This window comes from Balaenoptera ricei, chromosome 1 (genome assembly GCF_028023285.1).
Source record: "Balaenoptera ricei isolate mBalRic1 chromosome 1, mBalRic1.hap2, whole genome shotgun sequence".
NCBI lineage: Eukaryota > Metazoa > Chordata > Mammalia > Artiodactyla > Balaenopteridae > Balaenoptera > Balaenoptera ricei.
The window spans coordinates 33,548,362-33,563,976 of record NC_082639.1 but is presented as its reverse complement, the minus strand read 5'-3'; the positions used below and the strand labels follow the sequence as shown (position 1 = coordinate 33,563,976).

The following is a 15,615-nucleotide window of genomic DNA, read 5'->3' as shown; positions in this document are numbered from 1 at the left end:
TGTAACCAATATAAAAATACATAATGAGCTATTTTATATTCCCTTTTTAATACTCAGTCTTCAGAATCGGGTATATGTTTTACAGTTACAGTAAATCTCAATTCAGACACTAAAGTTTTATCAGAAATACTTGATCTGTATTTAGATTTCAAAAAAATCTATCATTGAAAAAATAGATTCTCATACCCAGTTTTCTTCCAAACACACTTAAAAAATTTTCCCAATAACTGCACCAAATGTCAATTTTTGAATTTAAGTTAATAAAAATTAAAGCAAAATTAAATTTACTTCCTTAGTGACACTAGCCACATTTCAAGTGCTCAGCAGCTGCATATGGCAAGTGGCTACCATGTTGGACAGAGCAGGTCTGACATAGTGTTTCATGGCATCATTTCTTTCCTTACCTAAAATAATTATGAAAAATTTTAAACACAAATTCAGTTATGATACCCTAATATCTTTTGTCTCTGTCAGCAATTTTGAAGCCTGATCAAGTTTGTAATCTTTATTCATGATTTAGAGAAGAACAAACATAGCAGGTTACTAGAAAGACTGGCGACATCAAACCAGGAGAAAATGCAAACACTTGGAGTGGGACACTGGCCAATGTGACTAGAGTGTAGTGGAAAAGGGAAAAGTCATAACAGACAAGATCACAGAAGTGGCAGTAGCCAGATCCTGCCTAGCTTTGTAAGGCACCCTTCACTCAGTGGGAAGTTATTTGAGGTCCTTAAGCAGATAAATGACATTATCTGTCTTGTGTTTTAAAATGCTCACTCTGACTTTTCTGTGGAGAATAGGTTGGAATAGGGCAAGAGTAGAAGCAGGAATACAAGTTAGCAGGCTGTTGTAACGGTCCAGATAAGAGATAATAGTGACTTAAACTAGAGTGTGAGTGGTGAAATTAAGAGCAGTGGATGGATTTGGGATATGGCCCGACAGAAACTACTGATGGATTGAATTTGAGTGTAGAGGAAATAGAGACATCAAGGATAATTTCAAGGATTTTTAGCTTGAGGAGCTAGGTGGTGGAGATGCCATCTACTAGTTTGGGGAAGACAAAAAGGAGAACAGCTTGGCAAGAGATAGGGTTCTGTTTCAGCCATGTTAAATTTGAAATATCTGATTGATAACCATGTAGAGGCGGCCTAAAGGTAGTTGTACGTATATGTAAGCGTAGAATTCCAAGAAGAGGCCAGTGCTGGAAATATGAATTTGGAAGAAATCACAGTGGAATGGTGAGCAGTAAAACCCTATTTGAATGAGGACATAATGTGAGGAAGTGAGGAGGCAATAATTTATTGCCTTTAAGACGACTCTTAAAATAAGTTTTCCCATGAAGGAGAGCAGAGAAATTGAAAGATATAGCAGGAAGCATATATGTGGAATTAAGAGAAGGTTGGGGGAGAGCATGTTTGTTTGGGATTTTTGTGTGTTTGTTTTGATAGGAGATGATGGAGCAGTAAGAATACTGATGCAAACGATCTGTTAGAAATGAAATACTTGCAAAGTCGTTAAGAGGATGATAGGAAATGGGATCTGGAGAAAAATTGTAGGGTGGATTGTTGATTAAAAACAGAGACGCTTCATCCACAGCAGCAGAAGAAAAATCAGAAAGAATGATGAATAAGTAGATTCATTCATTCACCAGATATTAACTGAGCACCTGCTTCTGTACTATGCTTTGGGGATGTACCACTAAACAAGATCAAGGCTGAATCTTCCTGAAATGAGTGGCATATAGAAGGTTCTCATCTATTATTTTTGTTTTCTCAATGAACGCTGAATTAACGTCATCCCCTAAGAGTGAAGGTGAAGGAGGGAATATTTGTAGTATGAGGAGAGAGAAAAATATATGAATTTATTTCTTTGGAAAGGAGAAAAGCAGACATAGTAGGGAAATGTGGTTTGATTTCTGGACAGTGTTAAGTAAGTAGCATTTGAGAATTGTAGCCATGAGTTTAGGGTGAGACCAGTAAGCTTGCACTTGTTTTTCTTTAGCACTCGTGAGCTATTGGGCTAGGCATGATATAGGTGGAGAAGTGGTTTTAACCAGAGTTAGGGTTGAGGCTTTACTAGGCAAGTTTCACCAAAAAAAACAACAACAACAAAAAAGAGGTGGGAAGGAGTTAAGAGTATTTGCCATGGAGTGATTTTAGTGAGGAACCATGGAATCTGAGCTGGGTAAGAAGAGAAGTGAAAACATGATGGGTAAATAATGGTGAGAAAGTGGTGGGGTCAGTAGATGAATCTAAATTTTCAAACAAGGAAAAGGTATTTCCATTATAGAAGTAATACATACTCTGTATAGAAAATTTGAAAATATTTGAGGTTAGAAAGGGGAGAAAAACAGTACCACCATCCAAAGATAACCATTTGTTTATATTTGCTGTGTTTACTTCTGTTTTTTTTTTCCTGGCGATAACTTTTTAGGATTGTGTTAAGTTTGCTAGGCCTTCCATAACAAAGGCTACAGATTGGGTCATTTAAACAACAGAAATTTATTTTCTTAAAGTTCTGGAGGCTGTAAGTCCAAGATCAAGGTTCAGCAGGGTTGGTTTTTTCTCCTCCGCTTGTAAATGTCTGTCTTCTCCCTATGTCTTCACATAGTCTTTTCTCTATCATTGTCTCTGTCCAAATTTCCTCTTCTTATGAGGACACCAGTCATATTGGATTAGGGCCCACCCTAAATTTAGATCTCATTTTAACTTAATTACTTCTTTATAGACCCTACCTCCAAATACAGTCACGTTCTGAGGTACTGAGGAATGAGGACTTCAATATGAATTTTGGGGGAGACACAATTCAGTCCGTAACATAGGCGTTCTTTGGTTTCAGTTTTTTACATAATTGTGATTATTCCTTGAATATAATTTTTGATCCCATATTTTACCAGATAATGTTATAACTTAAACATTTTCCCATTTTATTGTTTAACCTTTGTAAAAATGAAACAGCTGCAGAATACTTTGTCAAGTGACAAATGTATTGCAGTATCCTAATCAGTCTTCTGTTTTGAACATTTAGGCGCCCCCTCCACCCCAATTTTTTTGTTATTATAACCAATATTAAAGCTTTTTAAGTAAAACCTCTTTCTGTATTTTGGATTATTTCCTTAGACTAGAATCTCAGAAGTTGATTATTTTATCAAAGACTATTGCAACATACTGCTGAATTGGAGAAGTACTGAATCTTGTACTTTCTTTGCACATGACTGTTTTCTCTCTTCCTGCAGTAATAGACTGGAATGATGTTAGAAAACATAAATATGGTCACCTATCAGAGTCAGCATCCCAATATCAAGGTAAGAAAAACTCTATTTAGCATGGAAAAATTTAATTTGACATCTCTTACCAGAAAACCTTTGTTTTTAGAGGTCTGAGTGTACCAAGAACTCACTGGTTAAAGCACAAGCAAATATAGTTTGTAGAGGTACCTGTCAAAAGCAATATGCTTTGTTTTGAGCATGAAATCAGGAAATTTAGATTCTGAGTCCAGACAATCTCAAATTAGCTTCATAGCTTTAGGAACAGTTGTTTAGCCTCTCTGGATTTCCATAGTTTTTAAGAGTAAGGCAGAATTGGGTGGTGTACTTCCATAACTACTAGTGATGAACTGAGTATCTTTTAAAATGAGAGAATTGAACTACACAAGCTCTCAAGCCCTCATTTTACCCCAGAATTTCACTGTTCTGTCATTTTGGTGTGTTTGTCATGATGACTTATGCTGTAACATTTTTTTCTTTAATAGAAGCTACTGACATCCTGGAGCTAGGTAAGATTTTTTTTGTGTGTTTCTGTTAAATATGGGGAATTACTAAGCCAGGGATTAGATTGTAACTAGGTAAAGAATTCCATGTGTCTCTGTCTCATGAACTAGTGAATCCTGTGCTCTTGTCTGCCTAATGAGCCCACGTAATTCATCTTTGCTGTCATGACGAACTCTCCTTATCAAGAGGCCACAGACCACGCTAACAAAAAGGGAGAGAGGTGGTTAATTACATGAGTACAAGAAGGAATGGGAACTGAACCAAACTGGAAGTTACTTCTTAATTCACTAAATCCAAAACTAAAACAAACCTCCATTGTCCATAAATCAGAATTTGTTGGGATTTTCCCAAAAGAAATTATTCATGAGATATATTGAACTGAAATTAAACCTAAAGATTTTCTAAATTTTTTAACTACATAAAAACTGAAATATTAAAATATCAAACAACAGGAGTCAGACTGATACTGCATTTGGTTTTCATCCCTGAATAGTGTACTTCCGCACTAGGATTTTAGAAATGAAACTAATGTTAATATTTCTCAATCAGCTTTCAGGGTTCCTATATAAATGTCAGTCTTAACTTCTTAGAGTCCTTTAAAATTCTGCATGTTCCTTAAATATTAATATCCTGATACCTTCATTAATTTTTGTTGAAGTATTGTTATATATTTTGTTATTGCAACTTACTGTGTTCAGCCCTATTATTATCATTTTCTGTTTGCTCCCTCTTTCCTTTTCTTCCAGTAACATATTACTTTCATTGCCCACTGACAAAGAAGGTAACGTAAAGTAGTAGAACACTAGACTAGGAAAGCCAACTTTGCCACTTAGTAACTTTGTGACACTAATCCTTGGTTTTCTGATTTGTAAATGGGGATAATAATCCCATTCTACCTACTTCACAGGGTTGTTAAGAAGATTACATGAGCTAATGGATGTGAAAACATCTTAAAAACTCTCAAATACTTTTCAACTTTGGAGGATTATTATTTTCATTTGTTCAGCGACTAACCTCAGACTTTAAGTCAAATCTTGTGACATTCTTTGAAGTGAAGCATTCTATGAATATGAGCTGAAGAAATGAATGAAATGAAATAATGCAGGTAAAGGGCCTGACACTTGATAAACAATAAATGATAGTCACTTTTTATTATTCCTTAAAACTTTCCTCAAGCTTTCTAAGGTACTGGTGTGTGGTAAAAAGCATGGACATAAGAATCAGACAGGCCTTGGTTCAAATTCCTTTTCCCCACTTACCAGTTTTGTGACTTCAGGAAAAATGCTTAATCTTTCTGAGCCTAAATAAAACCCATCTTACTTAAACCTACTTTTCAGGTTATAATTAACAGGGGAAATATTGAACATAGTATGGCATGGTGCAGGCAAACAGAAGGCACTCAGTGATAGATAGCTGCTGCTGTTTTGGGGTTTGTTGCTAATGTGAATGATAATAACAATTCTAGTTCAGTGACATTTAAAGTATGTTGTGAACAACCTATTCTATTGACAGGGAATTGTGAAAAGTGGATACTCAATTTAACATGAAGTACATAAAGTGATATTAAAATTTGAAAGTATGTTTTTCCTTGTGAGAGTAGAGGTAGTACAGCCAGGCATAGCCTCTGATAAATTAATCTTGCATATTTCATTTTGTCCATCAAGCATAGAGAGTAGTCCCAAATACCAAACTGAAAGAAAATTCAGTAGATTTTTAGAATCTCAGAGTTTGGAAGAGGGCTTAAAATAATCCAACTTGACTCAGCATTTCAAAATCCAGCATTTTGTATTTCTTGTAAAATGTCTTGTCTTAAACTCCCCAAGCAACTCACTTTATATTTAGACAAATATTTATTGGGCCAAAATCTGTTTCTTTGTCAATTCTATTAGTCCTACCTATAACTTTTAGAGCCTTATGGTATAGGTTTAGCCGGTTTTTCACTCACCGGCCTCTAGTTATTTGAAAGCAGCTCTAAGGGCTGCTTTCTCACTGCCACTCTGTTACTTTTCCTAGTTCAAGCAACCATCATCTCATACCTAGATTATTAGAAAATCTTCCTAACTAGTCTTCTGCCTGCAGCCTTACCCTCCTCCAATCCATTCTTCACACTGCAGACAGAGTGACTCCTCCCACAAACCCTTTTGTGCTTCCTCTTCTCAGTAGTGTGGTATATGAGACTCTCCGAAACCTGAACACTGCTCTTATCGACAACCTCTTTTCTAAACTATCTATCTACCCAGTAGCCATACCAAAAGATTCAGGTTTAGAACTGCTTTTTCTCACTTCTGGGCCTTCATACATGCTTTTCTTTCTGTCTGAAACAACAACAACAAAAGAATTCCCTCTCTCTTTGGCTGACTCCCTGCTTATCCTTTTATACTTTAACTTAGAAGCTTAGCAGTTACTTCCTGTGGGAATCCTTCCACAAACCCTCCTGTAGCACACTGCATCTCCAAGGGTAGCACTTATCACAGTTTATTACAGTTGGCTGTTTAGTCTCTATCCCTCAATAGATTGAAGCTCTATGAGGGCAAGAACAGTATTTTGATCATGGTTGTATCTCCAGCACAGTGCTTTGATACACAATATAAATATTTGTTGGATGGATGGATGAAGCAATGGCTCTGAGACTTTGCTTTCTTATTCATGCTAAATGTTCATTATTCCTTCAGCTGGTCCTCATGTGACATGGTTTTGTGTCTCTTCATCACTTAGGTCACCATTTAGGCTTTGCTTTGTTCTATCCCTCTCAAAGTATAGCTCCCAGAACATTTAATTTCCCAAGTGTGATGTGATGTTACTAGTCCAGAAAAGAGTAGGACTATTACTGGTTTGCTTCTTTTCATTCACTCACTTTTCAAACTTTTATGGCACCTCTATTAAGTTTCAGTGAAGATTTTTAAAAGTTCATAAAAGATATCCTCAATCCATAAAGAGCTTACATAAATAATTATGATAATATGATGTAGAGAGTATGGAAATAAAGGTGTGAATAGGATGTTATAGGAGATTGGGAATGGTGGGATTTGTCTTGGGAAGACAGGTAAAGTAAAAATTCTTTTTTTGGCTTGGTGTTTTATGTTTAGATGATCCATTAAAAAAACGTCAAGCAATTGAACTAAAAGGCCTATGGACCGTGTTTTAAGAATGAACTACTGTGTATCTTATAAACTTAGCTTTGGACATTTTAGAATAACTGGGTTTTATTAGTGCTGGATATGCCAAAACTTAGTAATCATTTGACAGTGCCAAGAAAACCTAGGGTTAAGGGTTATGAAAAGGACTTGCTCTATTTAAATTGATTGTAAAATTACATGAAACAAAGTGTTCCTGGTGCTGGAAGAGAGTAACTGATGAGAGGAACAGAGTACAGAGTCTAGAAATAGATCCAAGTGTATATAAGAAATTAATATATAATCAAGGTGACATTTCAGATCTGTGGGGAGAAGATGATTTGTTCAATAAGTGAAGTTGAAGCACATTTATTGAACAAAAGTGGAAAGGAAAGCTGCATCTTTGCCTCATTTGTCTCACAAAACAAATTCCAAATAGATCAAACATTTAAATGTAAAAACATGAAACTTTAGAAATCCTAGAAGAAAACATGGGTTACTATTTTTATAATACTGAAGTGAGGAAAGCATGATATGAAATCAAGAAGTCATAAAATAAAAGACTGAGCAATTTAAGGGCAAATCCTATCAGACTGAGACAAGTGTCTTCAACATATATGACAAAGGACTAATATATCTTCACTCTACAAAGAACTCTTAGAATCTGTGAGAAAACAAAAGAATACCTCAGTGAAAAATGGCAAAAACAGAATATAAACTAATAAGGCTAAAAAGATCTTCAACTGTATTAGTAGTCAAAGAATTGCAAATATAAGTATAACAGTGTTTTGTTTTTCACTGATAAGATTATCAAAATTATAGAAATTGTTAAAACAGTTTTAGCAAGGATATAAGAAGCATACTCTTATGCTCTATTGGTAGGAATTCTGTTGTATCAAAACATAAAATGTGCATACTCTTTGACCATTAATCCCACTCTTAGGAATTTGCCCTAAGGACATAATCGTAAAGGTGTTAAAGATATGTACACCAAGATACACATCAAAAATTAGAAAACACTTAAATGACCATCAATAGTATTTAACAAATACTTCTGTTATGTAAATTATGGTGCACATAAACAATGGAACACTTTTCAGGCAGTAATCTTGGAGTCCAATTTCTGGTCTAAAGACTATGATTGTCTTTACTGCTCTTAAGAATTTGTTCCACACTTTAGGTGGAACAAAGTAGAGTTCTTGTAGAGGAATGTGGACAGAACAATAGCCAGCATGAATGGAGGTGCCTGACATAACCATGTTAAATTAGAAGCAGTTGAGGGATTTGGGACGTATTTAGGGGATTAGATATATTATGTCTAGGACCAGTGGGTAAAGGTTAGAAGAAGGCAGACTTTGGCTGATTCTAACGGTTAAAATCTATCCATTTGTGCTATTGAACTATAGCCAAATAATGAGTTTCTCATCATTGGAATTATTTAAGCAGAGGCTAGAGGGACCATTCACATCTCAGCTTTTATATCACCTCATCAAGATGCCTTTCTTGACCATCCTGCTTAAAACAGCACACACACTCTCAGCACTCTTTTTCCCTCTTACCTTGCTTTACTTTTTCTTTATTTGAAAAGGGCCAGAAACTGTACAGTTATTATCTGGTGTCCCTGTTACCTTCTGGACCAATTGAATTGTATTTATTTGTTTATTTATTTATTGTCTCTCTTCCCCCTTAGAATGTAAGCTCCATGTGGGCAGAGATTTTGGCTGTTTTGTTCTTCTCTGTATCACCTGTGCCTAGAACTGGGCTTGGCATATAGTAGTAGTTGCACAATAAATATTTGTTGAATGAATGAATATTAGAGAAAGGGATTAAAGCATTCAGCTAGTGGATCTCTTGTGCTTTACATTTTAGGGGACTTCTAATTTTTTAAGGTACTTCTATGCAGTTTGTAAGTCTCTTCAGGGCAGGGATCTTATTTCCTAATAATAAATGTAACTATCATGTGGTATGTTTGTTATAGTTTATAAAACACTTTCATAAGCATTATTCAGCAATACAGATGAGACGACTGTCTTTCTCTCATTTGTAAGGTGTCAGCTCAGATGTTTCCTGTGTAGAGCATCTGTCCATAACTTCACCACCTAAGATGGTTCCCAGTCTCTATCTGTCACATCGCATTATTTTATTTCCTTCAAGTACTTATCACTTATTACCTTATTTATTTGTTTGTGGATTAATTGTACCTCATCATGCACCAGAATGTAAATTTCATGAGGGCAGGGACCTCCTGCTTATCCTAGCACTTAGAAAAAGTGTCTGGCACATAGAGGATACTCAAACGTCAGTTGAATGAATAATTGATGACTCTGTAAATTATAAAATATTAGTTAATACTGTTAATCTTCACAGTAATCCTTGACCCAAGTATGGATTAGATTTCCCTGTTCTGCATTCTCAGGGCAACCTGTACTACCTCATTAACTTAAATTTATCATAATTATGCCAGATTATTTGTGTTATTATTTATTTAATACTTCTGTTTATTTCTAAACTGCAGGCTCCATGAATTTGGGAACCATGTCTGTCTTGTTCCCGTAACATTTAACACAGTGCTTTTGCACTTAGAAGGAGTTTAATAAGTATTTATTGAATGAATGAGTGTGTGTACAATCTTGTGGGATATTGTCTCTGTCTTTCAGATGAGTAAACTGATGCTTGGAAGGATTAAGTGATTTATTCAAGATGGGTAGTTATAGAAACAGGGCTTTAACCAGCATCTTCTGACTCTCAGTATCATTCTTTCAATTACACTATTAGTTTCTAGGCATAGAAGTTAATCAGTACTATGTAGGGAGCCTTTGAAAATACAGATTCTCAGACCACACTCAGAGACTACTGAATGAGGACCTCTGAAGATGGGTCTCAGAACTGTATTTAAAGAAAAATTATTTAGGAGATTTTGATGGTAAGTAGCATTTGAGAATCAACATTATATCTTAGGGGTTGGCAAACAACTATTTGGGGGCCAAATGCAACCCACTGCCAGTTTTTATAAATAAAGTTTTAGTGGAACACAGCCATGCCCATTCAATTACATATTGTCTGTGGCTGTGTTCATGCTGCAACGTACAGGTTGAGTATTTGTGGCACAGACTGAATGGCCCAAAAAGCATAAAATTTTTTTCTGTCTGCCCTTTACAGAAAGTTTGCCAACCCCTGATCTATACTTTATTGCCTCTCCTATTTCTTTTGTGATATTTTAGTGCTTGGTGATGTGGTAGACGTGATGTTTGGCTTCATTATGGGACACTGTAATAGGTGCTCAGATATTCTTACTGAGTCAATAAAAATTATTTGGCAATTTACCTGATAATAAGGGACTAAGCTATAAATAGCCTAAGCAGTCAAATTTAAGAAAATACTAATCTAGGTATAGTTCAAGCTAGTGAACCTTCAACAGTGGGTGAACTGCTTTTAACAAAGAGATTCCTTTTCATTCAGTTGGTAATAGGGTGCTCCCTAAATGGTAGAAGATGTGAGGTTTCTTACCTATATAATAAGGATTGGTTACCATAATTGATATGTGTAATAGAGAACTATAATTCATACCCTAATTATTTTGGTATCCCAATGCTGCTATAATTCCTAAAGCCAAAGTCTTTTGGATGCTTTTGGTCAGAACGCAAACTTATACAAGCAACCCAGGACTGACCAAATCTCTTCCTGCACTTTCCTTATATAGTAGCTGTTACCCACATGTAGGTATTTAAATGTAAATTAGTTAAAATTAAATAACATTTAAAATTTAATTCCTCACTCACACTAGCCACATTTCAAGTGTTCAGTAGTGACATGTGTCTAGTGGCTACCTTATTGGTCAGCACAGATACAAAACATTTCTATTATCACAGAAAGTTTTAGTGGGCAGTGCTGCTATACATGCTAGAGTTCAAGAGCTGCAGTCTAGTCAAATCCAAGACTTACTATTTGACTTATTTATTTGTAAGAATGGAAAAATAATTTTTAACGTTTTCTTTTTCTAACAGCCAATAGTGATGAAAGTATTCGGTCTTTGCTTTAGAGCCATCTCAGCTAAGAGCAAACGCTTTATTAAATTCTGATAAGCTCTTTAAATCTTGACTCCAGGAAATACCCATCTCATTTACCCTATGGGCTAACTGTCTATTCAAGATGATTAATCATTGGCCAGTGCATGAGATAGTTCAGAACTGACTGATTTCTGGCCAAATCTATTTGGCTTGGTTATGATGGTGGGAAAGGAACCAGTTTTAAAACAGAAGCTATAAAGTCAATAGAGTATAAAGTCTTGGCATCATCTTTGGAGTGATTTAGACTTCATCATTCAGTGACTCGTTTTTATTCCCAGCATCTAGTGCTTTTTGCATGGCCCAAAGGGGCCCTGTGCTGCTCCACTGCAAAGGAAGCTTCAAGAAATGCTGGTTTGCTACAGTGTTTTAGCTTGTGAGAGTCTCTGGGACCTTCCCTGCTCCATCATGGGGTCACCTCTAGGTGGGTATTAGAGGGAGATTCGTAATTGATTTAACCTTTAATAAAGAACTTGGTAATCTTTTGTGGTCCAGTAAGATATGTCTTTAATAGCCTATCCCTTAAAATGTTTTCCCTGACCCCAATAAGTGTCACCTTAAAGATTGTTTCTCTAGCACAGTGTTCCTCAAACTTTGAGAGGCCCTAAGGCCACTTCAAGAGGCTAAAAGATTCTGTAAATTTCCCAACCTATTCTTAGTTACTGTCATCAGAAATGCTTCTGAGGATGTACTTTTCTCTAAATTAACAGATCTTTGTCATTTTGCACCTCAGAGCAATGCGACAGTGGCAGGGATAGGAGTGGGTTAGGGGTGGGTGAGAGAGAAACAGTTTTTAGAGTGAGGATTCAAGTATAATCTCACTCATTCTGGCTTTTCCTGCCCTTGACAGCTCCTCTTACCCAATGTCTCAAGATAGTCTCTTCTTTATTCTTTCTGAGCTGAGACGGTAGGATTCAACCACATTAGGTGTTAAAAGCAATCATTTGATGGCAATAAGGAACCTTTACAGGAGTCGGATTGTTCAGAAGGAATCTCCTCACACACTTTCTGCCTCTTCTGTTCTGTTTTCCATGAGCTTCCTGGATACTTCTTTGAGACACTGGTATGACTTGCTCTAGCATTCTGGATCACTTTAGGGACTGACATGAAAAACACCTCAGGTCATCTTAGACCATGATTTAAAAACATTGATCTAAAATGATCCACTCAGGTCACCTTGATTCTTCCCCTTAATACTCCTTTGAGCCCAACCAGGGCAAAATAAGTTTTCTTATGCTCCAGACGAGTCTGAAAATAGCCTAATGTTTAGTGTAGGTTACAACCTGAAAACATTTTTTAGGAGGTTGACTGTGATAGAGATTTCTATTTCCTTTACAGGTCATTTTACCTGGGACAAATACCTAAAAGAAACATGTTCAGTCCCAGCGCCTGTCCATTGCTTCAAGCAGGTAATTGATTCTCAACATCTTTAGTAGGTGGGAGGCAAGTAGTCTTTTCTGGTCCTTAGACAAGCAAAACATGAGGTGGGAGCCCTTGGGCTTCTCACCTGAAGTCCCCAGAATAAACTTCTATGGGAAGAATACAACTCAAGACTCAAAACTCACTGTGAGTTTTAGACATTCTCCCCAACTTCATCCCAAGTAACACCTTCTCCATCTCTTCACCTCCTTGAGGCTATTCTGTGTTACTGAAAACAGTCGCTAATTTTTACTGCAGCTATTAGTTCAGGCAGATAGGAAACAGAGTTATAGCCCTTAGACAATTCTTGAAAGTGGAGCAGTATTCATATCTCTGTATTCAACTCCCCTGCCACAATCTTATCTTTCCATAAGAATACTGGCCCTGAATCCCATTGGGGAGTGTGTTAGGACCTCATCAGAGGACATTCAGAGCTTCCTACATAGGATTAAGTGCCCCATACAATGTACAGATGATGTTGACTATATCAGTATGTGATAAGGCTAGTAAACAAAGAAGTGTACTGTTGCTAAATAAAGCTACACATCAGGAAGTTGTTTATATCTCCCTCCCTTTAGTATTCAATCGTTATTTCCACAAACTGTCAGTGTTTCGCTTTGAATTTTAATTTTGTCTATGCTCTAAATAAAATAAATAAAAGTACAAATTTAGGACTTTTGCTCATTTGAAATAACAGGGACTAAATTCATACTCCCACCTGAAATGATTTAAAAAGACAAAATATATTAAATAATGGTTTTCAAGTTACTGAAGATCAGGCAACTAAGCACAGTGATCTCTGAGAGATGGAAAACAAATGAGTTGAGCCCCCTTATATTTAGTGCCTTAAGATAGTTTTGAGACCATGGCCCAAGGAAGGGGAACCCAGGTTGAGCCTGGGAGATTCCCTAAGTTTAGGAGATGGAACTGAGAGCCCAGGGAAACTAGAATTTCCAGAACAGAGTACCAGAGAGGAGAAAGCTGCACAGAAAGAAAACTGTGGAAACCCCCCTTCAAGTGTTCATCAAAGTACCGTTGTTCAGTATATGCATGTGAGCATCCAAGACAAGGGAAAAACCGTCTGAAAGGATTAGAAGGATAGTAAAAGGATAGAGCCTGGTGTTCACACAGGACTGGGAATAGTGCCTGATCCCACCAGCTAGACTGGAAAATCTCATAATTCATGTGGCATTGGGTGGAATACTTGGAAAGATCCTGCTCAGTAGTGGGAAATGATTAGCCTCAGGATTAGCACGCTCTGAACCTGCCTAACAAACTAAAAGCAAGACTCAAAATGATCAAATTATTTCCAAGTAACTTAACTGCATCTAGGAACACAGCACAAGAAGGGAATGCAAAAATATCCAGCACCTAACAGGTAAAAGTCACAATGTCTGGCATCCAGTCAGAGATAATCAGGCATGTAAGGAGGCAGGAAAGCATAACTAATAATGAACAGAATAGTCAATCAATTGAAACAGAACCTATACAAATCTTAGAATAGCAGATAAAAACATTAAAACAATTAATTATTTTAATTATGTTCCATATGGTTGAAAGTTAAGCAGAGACATGGAAGATATAAAAAGATACATTGAATCACTATGTGCAAAATGAAAAATACACTAGATGGGAAACAGTTAATGGTAGAAAACAAGATTAATAAATGTGAAAACGTAGCAATAGAAGATATCCAAAATGAAACACAAAGAGAAAAAAGAATTTTAAAAAGATGAAAAAGAGATCAGTGAGGCATGGGATAACTTCATAGACCATGTAATTGGAGTGCCCAAAGGAGAGAAGAGATGGGGGACTGAAAAAGTACTTGAATATAAAAAGGCAAAAAATTTTCCACAATTGAGGAAAACTGTAAATCCACAGATTCAAGAAGCTAAATGAATCCCCTAAAAAAAAAGAAACAAGAAGAGAACTATACTAAGGCATGTCATAAATTATCAAAACTAGGGATAGAGAACATCTTAAAAGCAGCCAGAGAAAAAAAGGCACCTTATATACAGGGGAACCAAGATAAGAATGACATTATATTTTCTTGTCATAAACAATTCAAACAAGAAGAAAGTTGAATAACGTCTTCAAAGTGTCAGAAGAAAAACTGTCAACCCAGAATTCTATATCCAGCAAAAATATCTTCCAAAAATGAAAGCCAAATAGAGATACTTTCAGATACACAAAAACTGAAGGAATTCATCACTAGCAGACTCACTGTAAGAAATGTTAAATGGAAGTCCATCTTGCAGAAGGAAAATGTTACCAGATAGAATTACAGATCTACACAAAGGAATGAAAGTCACTAGAAATTGTAATTACAAGGGTAAATACTTAAGATGTTCTTATTAAGTCTCTATAAAGATAATTGACTGTATAAACAATGATAATAACATTGTGTTGTAGAGGTGATGATAACATGTATTAGTAAATGTATAATAACAATAGCATAAAAGCCAAGAGGGGAGAAATCTTAAGTATACTATTATAAAATTCTTATGCATGAAGTAGTATAAAATTACTTGAAGATAGACTGATAATTTAAATATGTTTACTCTAAACCCCAAAGCAACCACTAAAATAATAGAAAACAAATAGCAAGATGGTGGATTTAAGTCCAGCCACATCAATAATCTAATTATAAATGGTCTAAATGCCCCAGTTAACAAGCTGAGTTTGTCACATTGGATAAAAAGTAAGACCCAATTATATACTGCCTGCAAGAAATTATGCTTTAAATGTAAAGACACAAATAGTTTAAAAGTAAAAGAATGGAAAAATTTACCATGCTGACATCAAGCCATAATAAGGCTGAAATGGCATATTAATGTCAAAGTATATTCCAGAGGCAAAGGATATTATCAGGTATAAATACAGTAATTTCATCATGAAAAGGGGTCACACAGTCCTTACATGAAGCAAAAAATGATAGAACTGTAAGGAGAGAGAAATCTAAAATTTGTCTGTAGGGCTCTCTGTAGTTAAAGAACAAATAGAAAATCAGCAAGTATATAGTAGACTTGGGCAATGCTATCAACCAACTTAACCTAATTGACATATATAGAACACTCCCCAATAACAGAATATATGTTCTTTTCAAGTGCATGCAGAGCATTTACCAAGTTAGACCATATTCTAGACCATAAAATAAGGCTTGATAAATTTAAAAGGATTTAAGTAATACAAAGTATGTTCTTTGATTACATTGGAGTTAAATTAAAAATCAATAGCAGAAAGATACCTA

General features: G+C 35.8%; 1 protein-coding gene across 12 annotated transcripts in view; it reads left to right on the top strand.

The window, feature by feature from the left end:
- The window catches only part of SCMH1 (Scm polycomb group protein homolog 1), a 198,052-nt gene that overhangs the window by 54,678 nt on the left and 127,759 nt on the right, over positions 1-15,615 (top strand). For 6 of the 12 annotated variants that reach the window (XM_059919957.1, XM_059919943.1, XM_059919938.1 and 3 more), the window contains exons 3-5: positions 3,236-3,304; positions 3,751-3,774; positions 12,285-12,355. In XM_059919957.1, the coding sequence (XP_059775940.1) occupies positions 3,236-3,304; positions 3,751-3,774; positions 12,285-12,355 (164 nt within the window). Of the gene's footprint in view, positions 1-3,235; positions 3,305-3,750; positions 3,775-4,676; positions 4,875-11,227; positions 11,371-12,284; positions 12,356-15,615 lie in introns of those variants that run through there. The other 6 variants (XM_059919939.1, XM_059919944.1, XM_059919942.1 and 3 more) reach the window with 6 other exon arrangements.